This window comes from Ctenopharyngodon idella, chromosome 13 (assembly GCF_019924925.1).
Source record: "Ctenopharyngodon idella isolate HZGC_01 chromosome 13, HZGC01, whole genome shotgun sequence".
Lineage (NCBI taxonomy): Eukaryota > Metazoa > Chordata > Actinopteri > Cypriniformes > Xenocyprididae > Ctenopharyngodon > Ctenopharyngodon idella.
Genome location: NC_067232.1, coordinates 30860289 through 30877134, shown reverse-complemented (window position 1 = coordinate 30877134; position 16846 = coordinate 30860289). Strand labels below are relative to the sequence as shown.

The window sequence follows — 16846 nt, the reverse complement described above, 5'->3', positions numbered from 1 at the left end:
AAATAATGACACAAAGTGTAACTGGCAATTATATAATCACCTATACATATTCCAGAGGAAACTGATTACCTTCGATGTCTTGGACTTTTCATATTGGCAACAATTACCACTGTATTAGACTGACTGTAAAATATTACCAAGGTGTTGTATGTCATCATTTCTTATGACAAAACATCTGGTCACACTTTATATTACGTGTCTCTGTACTAACAAAGTACAAAATCTAGGTGCTTATTGTGTTGATGTATTGTAAAACACTTGGTGGATACGGGTAAGTTAGGACAGGTTTGGTGGTATGGGTAGGTTTAAGGGTAGGTTAACAGTGTCATAGATGTGATTACAGAAATTAATCACAGATGTAATTACATGCAGGGTTTTTTTTTTTAAATGTAAGAACAATGTAAAAACGTACACAATAAGTGAATTGTGTCAATGATTAATTGTAATGTTAGTACATAGTAGTTAAAGAGACTTAATTTAAAGTGGCACCAAAATTTCAGTGGTAATGCGTCGCCCTCTAGTGGTGTGAAGTGAATAACGTGTAAACCATCCAGGCAGTCCTCGCAGCACCCAAAACACCTCAGAAGCTGCAGGAGCACACATTATTTCAGAATGTCACTGTATTTTAAAAGGGATGCACAATAAACAAAACGTCATACCGGAAGGATCATGGCATGGCTTTTTAATTATTTTGAAATTTTGAGATTCAGTTATAATGTTGGCAAAGTTTTTTTTTTTTTTTTTCCCCACAAAAAAAGTCATAATAATAAAACATGATTTTCAACAAATGCTCTTTTTGAAATGAGGACAAATATATATTTTATAGTTCAATGACATATGTATGAAAGCCCATTTTTGCCACATAAGAAAAAAAAAAAAAAAATGCCTTAGTAAACAAGTCAAAATTATGGCATAAAAATAGTCATAGTATGTCCATTTCGACTTTTTATTGCTTTGGTGGCTTTATAAAGTGTTTGCAACTGCCTGGATGGTTTTGGTATTATTCACTTCACACCACTAGAGGGTGAAGCATTACCACTGAATGTTTGGTGCCACTTTATATAAAGTGTTTTTAACTACCATCTCTAACAACGTTACAATTAATCAAAATTACCCAAATTAATAATTGATCTGTATGGTGGTACAAATGGCAGTTCTCCCTGTGGTATCAAAAATGGTATCGAATATCCATATTTTTCAAGGTATCGTATCGAAGTTGGAAATTCCAGTATTCCAGTATTAAATTCCACTATTAATAACACATTAAATTAAAAACATCTTAAATTACAATTTACAAATCATGATTTTTTTTTTTTTTTTTTTTTTTTGTGTAGCAAAAATGGGCTTCCATACATGTAAACAAAAAATGAGTTGTTTATATTACAACCTAGTGCACTTCAATGTTTAGTGGGAGGAAATGGCTTTTTTACAATATTCTGTATAACAACGTATTTATTATTTACATTAAGACAGGAAACGTATTTGAAAAGGCACAAATATCATTTAAAAAGCTTGTCACAGTAAAGTGCTTGATCAGACTGCTGTTGAACACATCATGTCTTTTTAAAGAAGGAGTCCAATGTGCCGGTGTTTCCCTGCACTCTGGCTCTCTTGGCCTGCGGGCCGCTCTGAGTCTTCGTTCTGCTCTTCCCGCGGGACGACTGAGGAGCTCCGGCCAGAACTGGACTGTCACTGGAGACCGAGGAACTGAATGATTTCTGCAAGTCCAGAGCGAAGTGATAATCCGTATGCTCAGGCATTTCCCAGACCAGCACCTTCTTCCCGCAGCGTTCACAGACATGAAGATCCTCGGAGGAGCTCGGCTCGCTCGCCTCCGCTGGAGCACAGCAGCTCTCGTCTTCAGTCATCGACCCGTTTCCATCAGAGAGCGAGTTTGTGACCTGAAGGTTTTTCTCCAGGCTCTTTCTTTGGAAGAAGGAAGAGATTCCAGTGGCTTTCTGAGAACTGCACCGGCTGGATGTGTTTTCCACAGGAGTGGGTGACGCGTCTTCATCTTTACTAGCTTCCTCCAGTCGCCGTTTGTTCTTTTCAGCTGCTTTCTCGAACAGAGACCGGATGGCCCCTGGACTCTTGGGGGTCGGCTGTGTTTTAGGGGTTTGCGTAGAGGACTGCGTTGAGCTTGCGTCGCTGCACAGGAAGCTTGCTATTCCTCCTGATGAGGATGAAGGTATGTCACTGAACTTACTGGCTGACAAATAAAGGCAAGTCAAGGCCGGAGACCTAGGAGAAAACAATGAAGCCTTAGTGAAGTAACTCAACTGCTGTAACAACATCAAGATCACGGGTATGATGCCCGTACGCATGTACTGGTAATATGTAGAGCAGGGCTATTCAACTGGCGGCCCATGGGCCAAATCCGGCCCGAGGGCACCCCAACCTCCCTCCTCCACTTTTTCTGGCGGTGCAGCTAAATTTGGTTAGATATGTGGCCGCAGTGGCGCCTGCAGCTGTACGGCTATATACTCACTGTTCATACCATGCACGCTCCTCCGTTTTCCGTGCAAATATTTCAGCAGTTATGATGTGTCGCGTATTTCTGTCGACTGAAACAGCGGTACCGATCATTCATGAATTAATCATTCTTTTGTCTCGATTCTTTCTTTTCCCTGAATTGTCCAAACACGCTTGCATAACGATCTGAAACGATTTGAATTCATTCGGACCGCTCTGTCACTGAATCATCTGAAGTTGTTTCTCAGTCAGTAACAACAAATACAGAACAAATAGCGCTGTTTTCATTTGAACTACGCAGTACGGCCCAGTGGATAACGGAACGAAAGCTTAAAGGAGCCGCTTTTATTCCCGGTCACCATTATTAAACAGCGTTGCGACATCCACTGAGAAGCGTTTCAATTCGAGACACACCTCTCGGTTACAAAATCACTCGATGATTAGGCCTGTCATGATGACTACTTTTTGTTGTGCAATATATTGCCCCAGAAATAATTGCGATATGCGATATTGTCATTTTAAGACCATTTTATGCCACTGAATATATCATCATAATATAGCCGCATAATAATGCAAGTAGGCCTACACACTTTCAAATGACAACGAACTGAATTGAAGAGTCAAAAAAAATAATGTTAAATAAATAATAAATAAACCTTTGCTAACAAAAACTGCAAAATAACAAGTATAAAAAAACACTTGCAAATGCACAAAAGGCACTTACATGGAGATTTTCCATCTACAGGTTTTTCCCTGACCTTATTTTCTCAGTAAAGTAAGGGTGCACGCTATTGTCAGATGTCCATATGAACAAAGACACAGATTTAGGAGTCAGGTATGGCCTGTTGAGGCATCTGTTTTTCTAGAGGCGTGTTTGAAAAACTTCTTTTAACTTGAGCGCCGCATTTTGGCGCCGCGTCATGCACGAGATGCTACGAAAGATGCGAGTGCAACAGTCAAACAAACATGTTTCCATGGAAAAACGGCGCAGTGGGATGCAAAAACGCGTTTTCTATGAAAACGAACTAGACACTCACGCCTCTGCCGTGTCCTGTGTGAAACTAGCTGTGAGCGTGCACCATTTCGCGCTGTCATGTTTATATTTACACCAGTGGATTGCGGAAACTGAGTGCATTTGCACTTATTCTTCCAAACCGTCTGTAGTTGTCAGGAAAACACTATAACGACTCGAATGGCGCATTTTTCCGCCTGTTGATGTCAGCTCTGTGTATGAAGGAGCTGAGCCCCGCTTTGCCTCAGAGAGCGGACGAGATGACAGAGGCAGCATGATCGGCAAAATGTCGGTGACATTTATTTTTGTGTAAACACAATGGGCAATATATCGCATCACCAAAAATTATCAAGGTCATGTCCATATATCGTGCGATAAGTCGATATATTGACTATCACGACAGGCCTTTCGATGATTAAACTAGTTTTAAATGTTTCGGATGAAACACCCTCAACATTCCCAACAAGACTGAATTTGGGCTGGACTGAAGATTATTAAATCCGGCCCTCGAATGAAACTACTTAAATAGCCCTGATGTAGAGTTTGAATGTATTGGAAGATGCAGTGCAAACATTGCCACCATGAAAATAGGGTGTTCTGGGTGTTTGATTAGTGGCTCAAGTGAAGATCTGCGCTCCTGATGAGACTTGAGTTCCTCCTTCAAAGTCTATGGGACTTTTTCAGCCATTTTTGAAAAATCTGTCTGATCCCTTAGAGATTTTCCCAAACTGAGGTTTGTGAAGGACCAGCAGTGGGTTCGTGAGTTCATGAAAAGCTAATAATTAGCAGATTTACAGAAAGTACTACAAATACATACAAATTTAAATGTCAGTTGGTTTCATTCTCCTTCATAACTCCTTGTCTACACCGGATGCGAGCAGCGCAACGCGTCAAAAAGACAACAGAACCCATTATAATCAGTGATACTGTCTACACTAGATACGGCACAACAAATTCCCGACAGTAAACAGATTCCCCGTTCCATTTCTGACGTAGTCCAAGTGCTTCGCAATGGTCAGTTTGTCGCGTTCAGTGTAGACAGCTTTTAGGTGTTGCGATATGATGCGACAACGACGGTCGTGTCTAGTGAAGGCATGGTGTTAAGAGATTTAAATGTCAGTTGGTTTTGTACTATTAAAAAAAAAAAACAATGTAAATGTCGGTCGTTTTTGTTCTATTAAGTATGGAGCCCCTAAAGGGACATAAGAACAAAATGAGATGGGAGGAAAAATATTTGGCAATGCTTTTGCGTTCCACCGAGAAACTTGGCATTCGCTTGCAAAGAACACAGAAGTTTTGCGAGCTAACAAACATTTGTGAGAGAATGCAAAAGCATTGCCAAATAATTTTCCTCCCATATCACTTTTTTCCACCACCATGTCCCTTTAGGGGCTCCATAATTAAGAGATTTAAACGTTGGTCAGTTTTAGGTCAAAGAGGTTCGGCTGAAGATCTTAGCAAGCATCTGAATAAACTCTATTTGAATTTAAATTAATTTCCAAAGCCAGAAGTATACATCGGCCGACATGATTTTCGTCATCAGGAGGGTCCGCAGACGCATCAGCGCGTACAACAGCACATGCACAAGATTAATGTTAAGACAAAAGAGTCCACCAGGTGGCAACACGCAGTTGTGATGTATTGTGCAGTAGTTGAAGAAGAGCGATACAAAACAACACGCTGTTCCAAGAACAGTAAACAAAGCAGCATATCCTTCTCCATCGTAATTGTTTTAGTTCTTGTCCTAAACTTTGCATGGAGTGGCTACATTTCTTCTTCTATCCTTCCGAGTAAATGTCCTGTAAATGACACAGCTCAGTGCTGCCCTCTGACGTCTGGTAGAGTATAGAAAAGCAATTGTACTGCATGTGTCGAACATGTCTATCCGCGGTTGAGCATACTTTAAAAGCTGTGCGGACGCGAGAGAGCAGAACGAAGTATGCTTTTTATTTGTTTATTTTGACCTTGTGTCATTAGCGACGTGAATATGAGAACGCAAAAACACAAAGATTTTAATAGCATCAAAATGACCTTTTTATCTACATATTATTTTTTTTAATCTAATTGGCTGCACTGGTTGTTTGTTTGAACTGATGGTTCCTCGTATTGCTACTCACCACGCCTCCTGGTGACTTCCTGCAGTATTGAGGCTCTTGATGATAGCCAAGCTGTCTGATGTCATCTTCGTAGCATCATAGCGCGCAAGAGCACAGCAGCGAGAGAAACTGCTGGCTCTATCATCTCCAGCCTGCCGGACGCCCACGGTCAGCTGTTTGGCCACTCTCCCATTCTGCAGAGAAAGACAATAAATAATAGGGCTGGGACAATAAATCGATTCTGAGATTTTCCAAATGCATCGCGATTCTCTTTGTAATCGATTCGCTTAGTTTTTAACAGCAGATGGCGCTCTAGACCAGTTTTTAACCACACGCTTAAATGCTCACAAAGAAGAGCGCTAATAATAATGGGAATAAGCAAAGCATTATAATTCCTCTAATAATGGGAATAAGCAAATCTTCCAGCTATTTGGGGTTGGCAAGCAATACAGCAACTAACTGAATGTGCAGTCACTGGTGTGCATTTAACAGCATTTTACATTTTCATGTTCGAACGTCATCCAATCAGAATTGAGTTGGAATTACTGATTTGCTTTGTAAAATGACTCACCATGTCTCTGTCTTTGTTCAGTCTTTCCTCTAATTCAAGGGCGAGCTGATGAAGCCAGTGCTGCACCTACAGTCACACAAGAGCGTGAGCATCACGAGCAGGAACCCACAGACACCAATCTCAGATTTGCCAAATTCACCTGCTGTTTTGTAGCCAAACACGTTTTCCCTGGAAAGTTTTTGCTGCAGCCGATGGATTTGGGAAGCTGTCGAGGCTTCACCGGCTCAAACTCAATCCCTCTGCACAAGTCATACAGCCATGACCTGAAGGACAAATGAAGTTCCCACACTTTTTGATCAATGAATTTCCATGACTTTTCCAACAATCCTTTGTGATTATTGCAAAAGGTTTTTTAGAATCATTACACAGAGATAAAATGAGCATTCAAAGAGCAATTTCTAAAAGAAATGGTCTGAAATTGCGTCAACCCAAAATATTAGACCGAAAATGAATTTTTGCTTTTAGCCAAAACAGCTCTGCGGTGCGAAATCATTGGCCGAAACAGTGACGTTCAATCAGAGCTTCTCCAATGGCGCGTTTTGTGTCATGAAGATTATATTTATTTACTTGAATTTTTCAGGCCTGAATCTTTTAAGGACAACTTTTTCTGAATGTGTGAAGCCGTCGTGTTGGTTCTCACCCAGTCTTCTCTCCAAAGTGCTGCTCCAGCTGGACCTTGGTGAATTGAGTGAGATCTCCCATGTTTTCCACCCCCAGAGTCTCTGTAATGGATGTTCCCAGCTTCCCTCCCAGATTACGACTGAAGATCAGGAACACATCATGCATGTTATCACCGTTATGGGACACAAAGGGAATCATATAATATCATGGTACAGGTGGATCTACTTACATTTTACTGATGGGAAGGGTGCTAAAGAGTTGTGGAACAGATCCCAGCGGCAAAACTGTTTGGCGATTGGGTTTGTTCAAACCACATGCCAGTTTGGCTAACACCTATGAAATAAAAAAAAAGAGAAAAAAACTATTTTGATTGACTGAACCAGTGTTGAATGTACCAGTGAGACTTCAAGGAAAGGACACAGAAATTCCTCACTGTTGCATTCTGGGATGCATCTGGACACATTAGCATGTACATGTAATTGTATGTGTTTCTGAGTACCTCCAAATGTGGTTTTAATGATTGGATTACAAAACATTTTGGACCATATTTACAAATGTTACTGCTAGGGCTAGGCTGAAAATCAAATAATCAATTTTAATCGATCTTCATTTTGATGAACCAATATTGATTTTTTTAATTCTAAAATCAATCTTTTAGTCTGTGCTGTTTTCAGTCGATGTGTGAACAAAACATTATCTGTAGCTCCTGCCATCCAATAATCATGATAAGTTTTGTGCTTTGATTCTTTTGATATCAAACAGTCTCATTGTTTTTTTTAAATTTGTCAGTTTTATTACAAAATTCAAACAATAAATGCCATTTGGACTCTCTGTTTATGTGACAGATCGCTGTAGCCACATGTGAACTGATCATCTCTTCCTCTTTACTACTAATTACAGCAGCAAATAAACATGAATGAACATCAGAAGATACAGAACAACTTACTGAATCATATGATCCATCAATCAGTGTTTCAACCACGGAAAGACGTCAATAAAACAGTTTGAGAACAATGTGATCCAGTAACGTCACATTTACCTCAGAAAAGACATTCAATCACCATAAACTATAGTCAGCTGGCAAAATAACTCCAGAGGTGCATTTTGTGCACTAGATTACACATTCATTATATTTCATTTTTACTTAACCTGTTAGTGATGTCTCATTTAATGTATGTTTGAATAAATCTGTCATAAGTTTTTATTAAAGCCACCATTTAAATGTTCATATTTCAACAACGAATTGGAGTAGAATCATAATTATATAATTAAATATAAAAGCTGCTTTATGAGCAATTTAAATATTTGTATACAGCCTAGTTTTAGATTGATGATTATTATATATGTAAAAATAAGTAGTAATTGTATTTAATAGTTTGGACTCTTGTTAATTTTAACCTTTTTAGTAATATACAGATTGCCAAGGCGACAATTCTATTTTTCATTTAAAGTTTTTCAACTAATGTTTGAGTTTTATTTTAGCTTTACTTCAATTAACAGAAATGTTTTTAATAGTTTTAGTTAATGATAATAACCCTGTATAGTTTACAGCTTTAGTTGAGAGATTTTTTTTTTTTCTAATAAAAATTGAGATACCGTACCTGATATATATCCAAATGAATCGCATCGAGATCGGAATTGAATCTAGAGCTTATGAATCATAACTGAAACGTGAAATCTGTGTCAAAACCCAGACCTAGTTTCTGCTATTCAGTGCTGACCAGGGGTGCATTTCCCAAAAGCAACTGCGGTCACAAGTACCATTGTTACCAATAGAATTCAACGAAACTTGCGACCATAGTTGCTTTTAGCAAACTCTTTTAGCATTTTAGCATCCCCGATCATCTGAATGGGAAGTTGTAAACAATTCCTGAATGTAAATGTGAAAGGTAGTTTGTGGTTTTCATCAGGCAGACCTTGTTGTGTGAGATCCCGGCGGAGCAGCGGAACCCAGTGTGTTGCTCCACGGCGGCCCTCATCTCCTCCACTATAAGAGCCCCGACCGCCAGACGCAGCTCCGCACAGACAGACTGAGAGCTGGAGGACAGAAGCTCCAGCCACTGCAGCAGACCTCCAACCCGCTGACCTTCTGCACAAACACCATCACACTGATCCAGTGCATGCAGACTTACACTCAGTTTTCAGCATTTTACAACTATGTTTCCATCCAAAGTTGTGAATTTAAAGGTACACTATGTAACTTTTTTTTGTTCAAAATTGACAAAATGCAACTTGCTGTGTACCACCTGGGGTATTCTGGAATGTATATCACATTATATTGATAACTCAGCAGAAAAAAAGAAAAACTTCCATTCTATTTTGTATTACACAGTCACTAACAGTGAACACACTGGAATGTATAAAATGCATATTGTGTAACTGAACACTTTTAACTAAAGATGTAGATGCCAAAAAAATCATATAAATATAAATTGCATGCAAAATTTATAAAGCTAGCTGAAATAGTCAGGATGTAATAAAAAAAATTAAGTGCATTAAGTAAACATTCATAAAACTGAAATAGTATTGTAATGAGTGGAATAGAGGCGTGGCCCCTTTAAGAATAACCGTTCTCTACTGAACTGTCTACATCGCATGTGCGCCACGAATACTGCATGTATGCGGGTATATTCCGTTTTTTTGTTGCTCATTTAAGTTGTTTTTATTTAATAAGTAAAGCTGTTGACAGTGGGACGTTTGTGGAAGACAGCTATACGAGTTCATCTTGAGGTTGGAATCAACCACGAACTGTGAAAATGGTTCTGTGAGTCTGACTGTCCCCTGCTGTAGCTCGAGTCCGCTCCGAGACCGCAACGCGAGCACTGCCTCAACTACACAAAATTCTTCCACAATGAGAGAAAGCTGCAGTCTTATATTTTCTACCATGCTCACTCCTGCTTACTTCTGATAAAACGGCCTTATGTATATGACGGGCAACTGTTAGCTTTGTAGACAATGAGTCGGTGACATCTGCGGGAGCAGAGGAGGAGGTCGTTTGACACACAGAGGGATTTGATGAAATTTTGACGTAATTTTAAATCCTTTTAAAACATGATTTAAAAAAAAAAAATTAATTATCGATAGTAGAGGTTGGAATATCGATACACTATCACGATAGTTAGCTGTATCGATATTTCTGCACAGCCCTATTGTTGTAGATGTGCTGCAATTTATTTAGGAAGTACCGTGTCTATTAATGGGTAAAGCTACAGTAACATCTTCAACTAGTCAGCTTGAGATCTTTTCCATTTAAACTGGTTATATCTCTAGTAGTAGTAGTGAATGTTTTATGAGCAGCAGAATAATCTTTTTTTAGTTTTGAGAAAGAATCATATTCATCAACACAGTCACACAGAGCCGAATCACAACCAAAACAATGTCCTTCCGCAAAATACATGCAGTTTTGTTTTTTTTAACCGCTAGAGGGCCAAAAGTTACATAGTGTACCTTTAACTTATGTGCAGAACTGGAATATAGCATAAAACTTTTTCAAATAAAAGAGTTTCCATCCTATGGGTTCAAGAGAACAAAATTGTCACTTCCTGGGAAAACAGTGCAAAATATCAGTAATAAAAATGGAAGTTGCTGCAGTCAGGCTCTTTTTTCCTTAATCATAAATGAGTTCGACTCAGAGCAACAGACAAAACACAACTGTCATGTTCTCTTGTGTTCGGATGCTGGTGTTTGAGAACACAATTGTGTGAGACGCTTCTGGAGGGAATTAAACCAAATCATTCTGATGACAGACTCTGACTTTCAGAATCACCAAACCAACATTTGAGATGCTGTGATGTGATTGGTCCGCTGGTTAGTCCAGTTATCCAATCACAGCCTCTGCTGAGGCAAAATCACCAGAGTTGAATTTATGTGCATCTTACTGTTTCCATCCAGCATTTTTTTATGTGATATCCCAAAATTTTCATAAAAATGGGTAGATGGAAAACATACAGATTAGGTGGATGGATTTGCTGTCATTTTCAAACACACACCTTTATCTAGCACCGTATTCTCACTCTGGTCATCAGTGCCGGTCTGTGGAAAGCCTTGAACGTAGGTTGTTTTCAGCTGCTCTGGTGTGATGTCCCAGACACTCATGTGTTTCAGTCTGTCCTCCACACTGGCCGTGAGGTCCATGTACGCCTCGTCGATGCTGGCTCTCTCTATGACAGCGAAGCGTGACATCACCTCGATCACCTCCACACTGGCCTCCCTGTAACTGATACAGAGAAACTAGTGTTCATCTTGTTAATGGACTCTATGACGAAACAATGTCATGTCATGTCTATGACGTGAAACAAACGTTGATGACCTTTTTTTCCCATGACTAAGACGAGACGACAGCAACGTCATTAAACGATATTGACTATATCAACATGGAATATCATTGACGAAAAAAGACGAGACTTAAATGTAGTTAAATAAAAATTTTACCAAAACCTCTCTTTGTTCAACAAATATGTGTTGAGACAAAATATTACAGACTGCTGTGCAAACCTCTACGATCTTTCATGTTTGCGGTTGCCAGATGTCAACGTTTTAAATCCCCCAATCAGAGCTTTTCTATTGAAAGGATCAGTTCTTCCCGGTGTTTTACTTAATCTTTGTAATCTGGCACCATGCTGCCTGTCAACCTCTCTCTACACTGTGAAAGAAGCACCGCTGATGATCGGAAAACACAGACAAACAAGTAAGCTGGAGTTCAGCGATCTCATGTGAGATGTTCTGCTTAAATGAAAGTGTCGTTCGGTCAGTCTGTGTTGGTTCATGAGCCGCTTGTGCTGTTTGCTGCGAATCTGCGATTGAACCTTCTCTGTGATGAACTGTAATAAATCCAAACATGATCTCGACTATATTTGCGATTGCTGAATAAATGCACTTACGCAACCTCTGTGTGACAATACAGTCTTTTTGCTGTTGTTTTAATAGAAAAACATTAATGTCATTTGGAATTACTATTAGGAATTTCACTTTTTGAGAAAAGCTTCTTGTTTTAACAGTTTTCATAATGTAGACAGAGAGTGTGTTAATGTATATGATAAACAGCCTATAATAAATCAGTACACTAGATGAAGTACAACAAACCATGCATGAGTCATATTCTCTTGATTTATGCTTATGGTGAGAGTGCAATAATTCTGATCAAATGACAACAATCGTTGCGATTATAATTTTGAGCAAAATAATCATTATTATCAGTTTAACCATTATGCAGCATGACAAAAATGTGACTAAGTTTCCATTGACTAATACTAGACTAAAATGTCCAGACATATACCCCCGGTTTCACAAACAAGGCTTAAGCTAGTCCCAGACTAAAATGCATGTTTGAGCTTTTTTAACTGAAAGCAACTTGTACTGACATATCTCAAAATATGTCAGAGCCATTTTTTGTCTCAAGATGCACAACGGTAATGTTTTTTTTTCTAGTGTACGTTTATAAAAGCTACTTAAATACCCTAATTGAAATAAGGCTTAATTCTGGCTTAGCCTAAGCCCTGTCTGTGAAACCGGCCCTTAGTTGAATAAAACTTGCAAAAGCAGGACATGGTTCATTAAATATGATAAAAACTAAAAAGTACATTTGATACAGGACTAAGACTAAACTTAAAAATAGCTGACAAAATCAGCTTTATTACTAATTTAATCAAAAAAATACAAATGCACTTTTATACAGGCAGAGAGCTGAATACACCTTTGTTGTGAAAGACATATGTTAGGGTTAGTCATTACATCAAAACCCTCTGTTGTAAATGGTTACAGGGTTTTAGAAAAATATATGAAACCAACATGAATAGAAAGACTCCATATCTAATTTGTGGCATTTTTAAAATATTTGAAATGCATATGTCGTTTCCTCATTTTGAATATGCTACATAAAGACTGAACAGCATAAAATGAAGAGATGTGCACTTACTGGGTGAGATCAGCCTTCCCATGTGACTCTCGGACTCGTGTCACCTCTAGATCAGGGCACAGCTTCTTGGCATCGTCTGCCCACATATTCCTGGTGACCCCGTGTGCCCTGGCTTCATAACTCACTGCTATAATGCTAATAGCAAACACATCATTGGGCTTTAAATTACCATGAAATCAAATTACACAATCAAACAAAATAATATGTAGGGCTAATTTACTTGAGGTTCTGACAAAATGTTTTATTTATTGTTCAAAATTAATTTATAAATGTCTAAACTGTTATAGAGGAGTCTAATATTTTTTTATTATTATTATTAATTTAAAGAATTCATCAAGTAAAAAAAAAAAAAAAAACAAATGAAATTAATGAATGAAATACATTTTAACAGTCACTGGTCGCCACCTACTGGCATAACAATATAACAGATACAATGTTTATTTAAAGCTTAGTTTCAAAGGTCGTCTACTCATTTTGATCGCGGCTACCGCAGCGTCTGTATAAAGTTTACTTTCACATAAAAATACAGATATATATATATATATATATATATATATATATATATATGAGGCCCCCTCATTTTTAGATGGGCCCCCCCAAACATAAAATTCTGGCTACGCCACTGATTAATCCTAAGGTCTCTGAGACCAAAAACAGATGACCTATGAATAACGGCAATGAAATCTCTCCTTCAAGTTGTTTAAATTTGTTTAGTGGCACTTTAGTGTATTTTGGTGTATTATAGAAATAATAACGGTATTTAAAGGGAAAACATTGAAGAAAATAATATCTGTAGTTACTCATAGCATTGCAGTCTCTGGGACCCCAAACATAAACATACAGTCAACATCAACAGAACATCACAGTTAGACTTAAAAAATGACATTATTTTGACAGTAAATGTGTGACTGTAACACTGGCTCTCTAAAGAATGAAAGCGATATGTCATACTGTTCATGTCTCACCCTCCGCCTTTCCATGTCTTGTATTGAGCAACAACGCAGGGCTTGTTCTTGAGTTCGGGATTGATTCTTTGCTCCACTTGCACATAGAAACAATCCATGTCCACCAGCGCGACCACTCTTTCCTTCCCAAAATCCATCAGCACAATAACTGAAAGTCACTTATGAAACAAAACTTCGCGGCCACATCCGCGCTCTTCTTCGCTCTCTGTTGAGTAACGCGCGCGCTGCGCTGAGTGCGCGCACTGCCCTCTAGAGGATGATAGCGCAATAACTTTGGTGTCTAATAAAAATAGACATTTATAATCCAAATAAAGGTAAATACACAACAGAGCAAATACAAATAAAGACACTAAACATAAAATCCATTTGTATTACCAGATTTATTTTATTATTAATCATGCATGAATAGATTGAAACTGACCAAAGCAAATTATTTTTGAGTATAATTTAACTTGGGAAATAAACTACTTTGATATATTATATTATATTATATTATATTATATTATAGCACAGTATGTATTATATAATATGACTTTGATATAAATATATATATATAAATTATATGCTGTTTCCTCATTTTGAATATGCTACTGAACAGCATAAAATCATAAAGACTGAACGGCATAAAATGAAGAGATGTGCACTTACTGGGTGAGATCAGCCTTCCCATGTGACTCTCGGACTCGTGTCACCTCTAGATCAGGGCACAGCTTCTTGGCATCGTCTGCCCACATATTCCTGGTGACCCCGTGTGCCCTGGCTTCATAACTCACTGCTATAATGCTAATAACAAACACATCATTGGGCTTTAAATTACCACGAAATCAAAGTTCATCAATTATTATTTTATTGCAGTAATTACTATAAATGATTTATCCGTGGCCCACACATCATTATTGTGTTAAATTCATGTTGCTGGTAATCTTGAGTCAGAATATCTTCCCCTCCCTCTTGCATATATATATATATATATATATATATATATATATATATATATATATATATATATATATATATCTGTGCTATAAAATAAATGTCTTTACAACTTTGATGCAGAGTAGGGTATAACTGAATATATATTTCTGTATATATATATATATATATATATATATATATATATTTCTTCACATTTTGAAATTAAAAGTTTATATGTAATATGTTGAATCAAAATATTTCTTTTTTAAAGCTACTTTTTGTCTACTAAATTATCTTCTCGTTTAACACAATAATGACTTTAAATCAACTTTTGATGTTAATTTCTCAGCCAAAACTGATTTGTGATTAATTCTGTTAATTAATTGACACATCATGTAATTTATTAGATTAAAAAATTAATTGCTTGACAGCCCTACTTTAAAGTCACCATGAAATCAGAATAGACAATTTTGGTTATTATTCTGGAGCCCGTCCACACGGAGACACGTTTAGATGTATGCGTAAAAATTTTGTATCATATCGGCGTTTTGTCCAGACAGATCTAGCGTTTTGGGAGCCTGAAACCGCTATTTTTTGAAACCTGGTCCCAGAGTGGATAAATCTGAAAATGACACCCTTGCGTTTTGTGTGTACAGCCAATCTGTATATTCTGTGAAATGATGATCATCACCCCATGCCTCGAAGCCACGTCTCGACGTTAGTCACGGGCAGGGCGGGATTTCTGCTGAACTGGTTTGGGGGAAAAAAAGTCACGCACCCAAGGCTGAGTTCCACTCCACTTTTAGACACACATTCGCAAACTTCCCTAAACACTTCTCCTCGGGGGAATCCCTGCCGCCATTTTGAAGTGCGTTCCACTTCGTGAAGTGAACAAGGGAAGTTTATATGGACAGACCCTCATCCCCTCGATTTTGACTGAGGGAGTGAGTCTACTCTGATGTACACTTCAAGCAGCTCTACATCCCACAATTCAACTTAATTTTGACATCACAGCAGATCGCGCTTAACTGAAGTGTATGATATATTGATTAGGAATTAATCACATAATAGTGTATAATATATTAATTATGTTAAAATTTAATCACATAACACTTGTAGTTACCTTATATTCACAGTCAAAGTTTATACTATTGATATACTACTGTCTCATTTAGCTCATAGGATTTTATATATTTTCTCCAACAACTTATAAGCATAAAGAAAGTTGCATAAAACAAATTCATAAGTAGAAAAATGGTTTAAATAATAAATCAGCTCCATAGTGAATTCCAAGTGATCAAGGCCTTAGTGCGTTTCACTTAAACCTTATGCACGAGTTCCGCCAGTAGTGGGCACTCATGCAAAGTAAGCAATGACGCACATCCGAATCCATGAGACGGAAGGAAGTTAGCGAGTGGAGGGCATTATAATTTGGAGTGGAATGCAGCCCTAGCGAGACACCGCTACACATGCTCAAAGTCTTCTTCTCCGTTTTTACTGTATCTCTGTGGCAGAATTACAGCGCCACATGCTGGTCTGGCATGTATACTACATCGTTTTGAGTCATTTTCAGTGGTTTATTGTGTACGCAGATATTTCTTAAGATGACGCCATGTTTATGGAATTTTTTTAGAACGAGGGGAAAAATGTCTATATAGCTTTTATTTATTGACTACATCAAGTTAAACCAAATTAAAATGAGAAATGTTGCTTTGGCAAATAGCTGAAAAAAAAGTTTCTGTGGAGTTAGTTTATAAATTAAAGAAATTGTGCACATATTTATATTTTGGCACCCATAATTTTCATGTAAAGCCATGGTTTGACAATACAAATTATATTTTAGATAGTTATTGTATTTTGACGAGTCATAATTATAATTTGACTAGTCATATGTGTCACAGAATCACCAGGCTGTCTTCTGAAGCTATCTTGGGAAACTGGTGAGATAAGGAAACGGAGTGATCGTTGTCATCCTTCCTGTTTTCCTTCACTTCCTCTTCATCCACAGAAAAATCAAGAAATGTTGCTATGTGTTCTACAACCATCGAAAGTCCTACCAATCAGTTATCTGTTGACATCCCAGAATGCTACTCCCAGTATCAAGATGTCTTCTGTCCCAAGAGAGTCTCCCAGTTACCACCTCATCGGCCATGGGACTGCGCGATTGATCTCCTTCCAGGTGAACCAGTACCCAGAGGAAAAATATACCCCTTGACCATACCTGAGCATAAAGCCATGAAGGAGTACATCCGGGAGGCGCTACAACAGGGCTACATTCAA

General features: G+C 38.0%; 1 protein-coding gene across 3 annotated transcripts; it reads right to left on the bottom strand.

The window, feature by feature from the left end:
- Window positions 1–665: 665 nt before the first annotated feature.
- Window positions 666–14456, bottom strand: polh (polymerase (DNA directed), eta). Of its 3 annotated transcripts, none has more exons than XM_051916007.1 (10): window positions 13652–13910; window positions 12687–12821; window positions 10762–10988; window positions 8689–8858; window positions 7002–7105; window positions 6792–6911; window positions 6291–6414; window positions 6152–6217; window positions 5602–5774; window positions 666–2241 (listed from the first exon to the last, which is right to left on the bottom strand). In XM_051916007.1, exons 1-10 carry the CDS (start codon window positions 13786–13788, stop codon window positions 1554–1556), a joined length of 1944 nt encoding a protein of 647 aa, XP_051771967.1. In that variant the 5' UTR covers window positions 13789–13910; the 3' UTR covers window positions 666–1553. The 3 variants fall into 3 exon arrangements, with proteins under 3 accessions (XP_051771967.1, XP_051771966.1, XP_051771968.1); XM_051916006.1 differs by having other exon boundaries at window positions 8689–8861; window positions 13652–13908; XM_051916008.1 differs by lacking the exons at window positions 12687–12821; window positions 13652–13910 and adding an exon at window positions 14300–14456 and having other exon boundaries at window positions 8689–8861.
- Window positions 14457–16846: the final 2390 nt, after the last annotated feature.

Bases quoted from the DNA above. Each gene is read 5' to 3' on its own strand.
- polh (XM_051916006.1), bottom strand. From the start codon at position 13,788: ATGGATTTTGGGAAGGAAAGAGTGGTCGCGCTGGTGGACATGGATTGT. The intron at 7,106-8,688 runs GTCTGCCTGATG...TTTATTTCATAG, and splicing joins CCGGGATCTCACACAACAAG to GTGTTAGCCAAACTGGCATG. The intron at 6,218-6,290 runs GTGAATTTGGCA...GTGTGACTGTAG, and splicing joins GTTTGGCTACAAAACAGCAG to GTGCAGCACTGGCTTCATCA.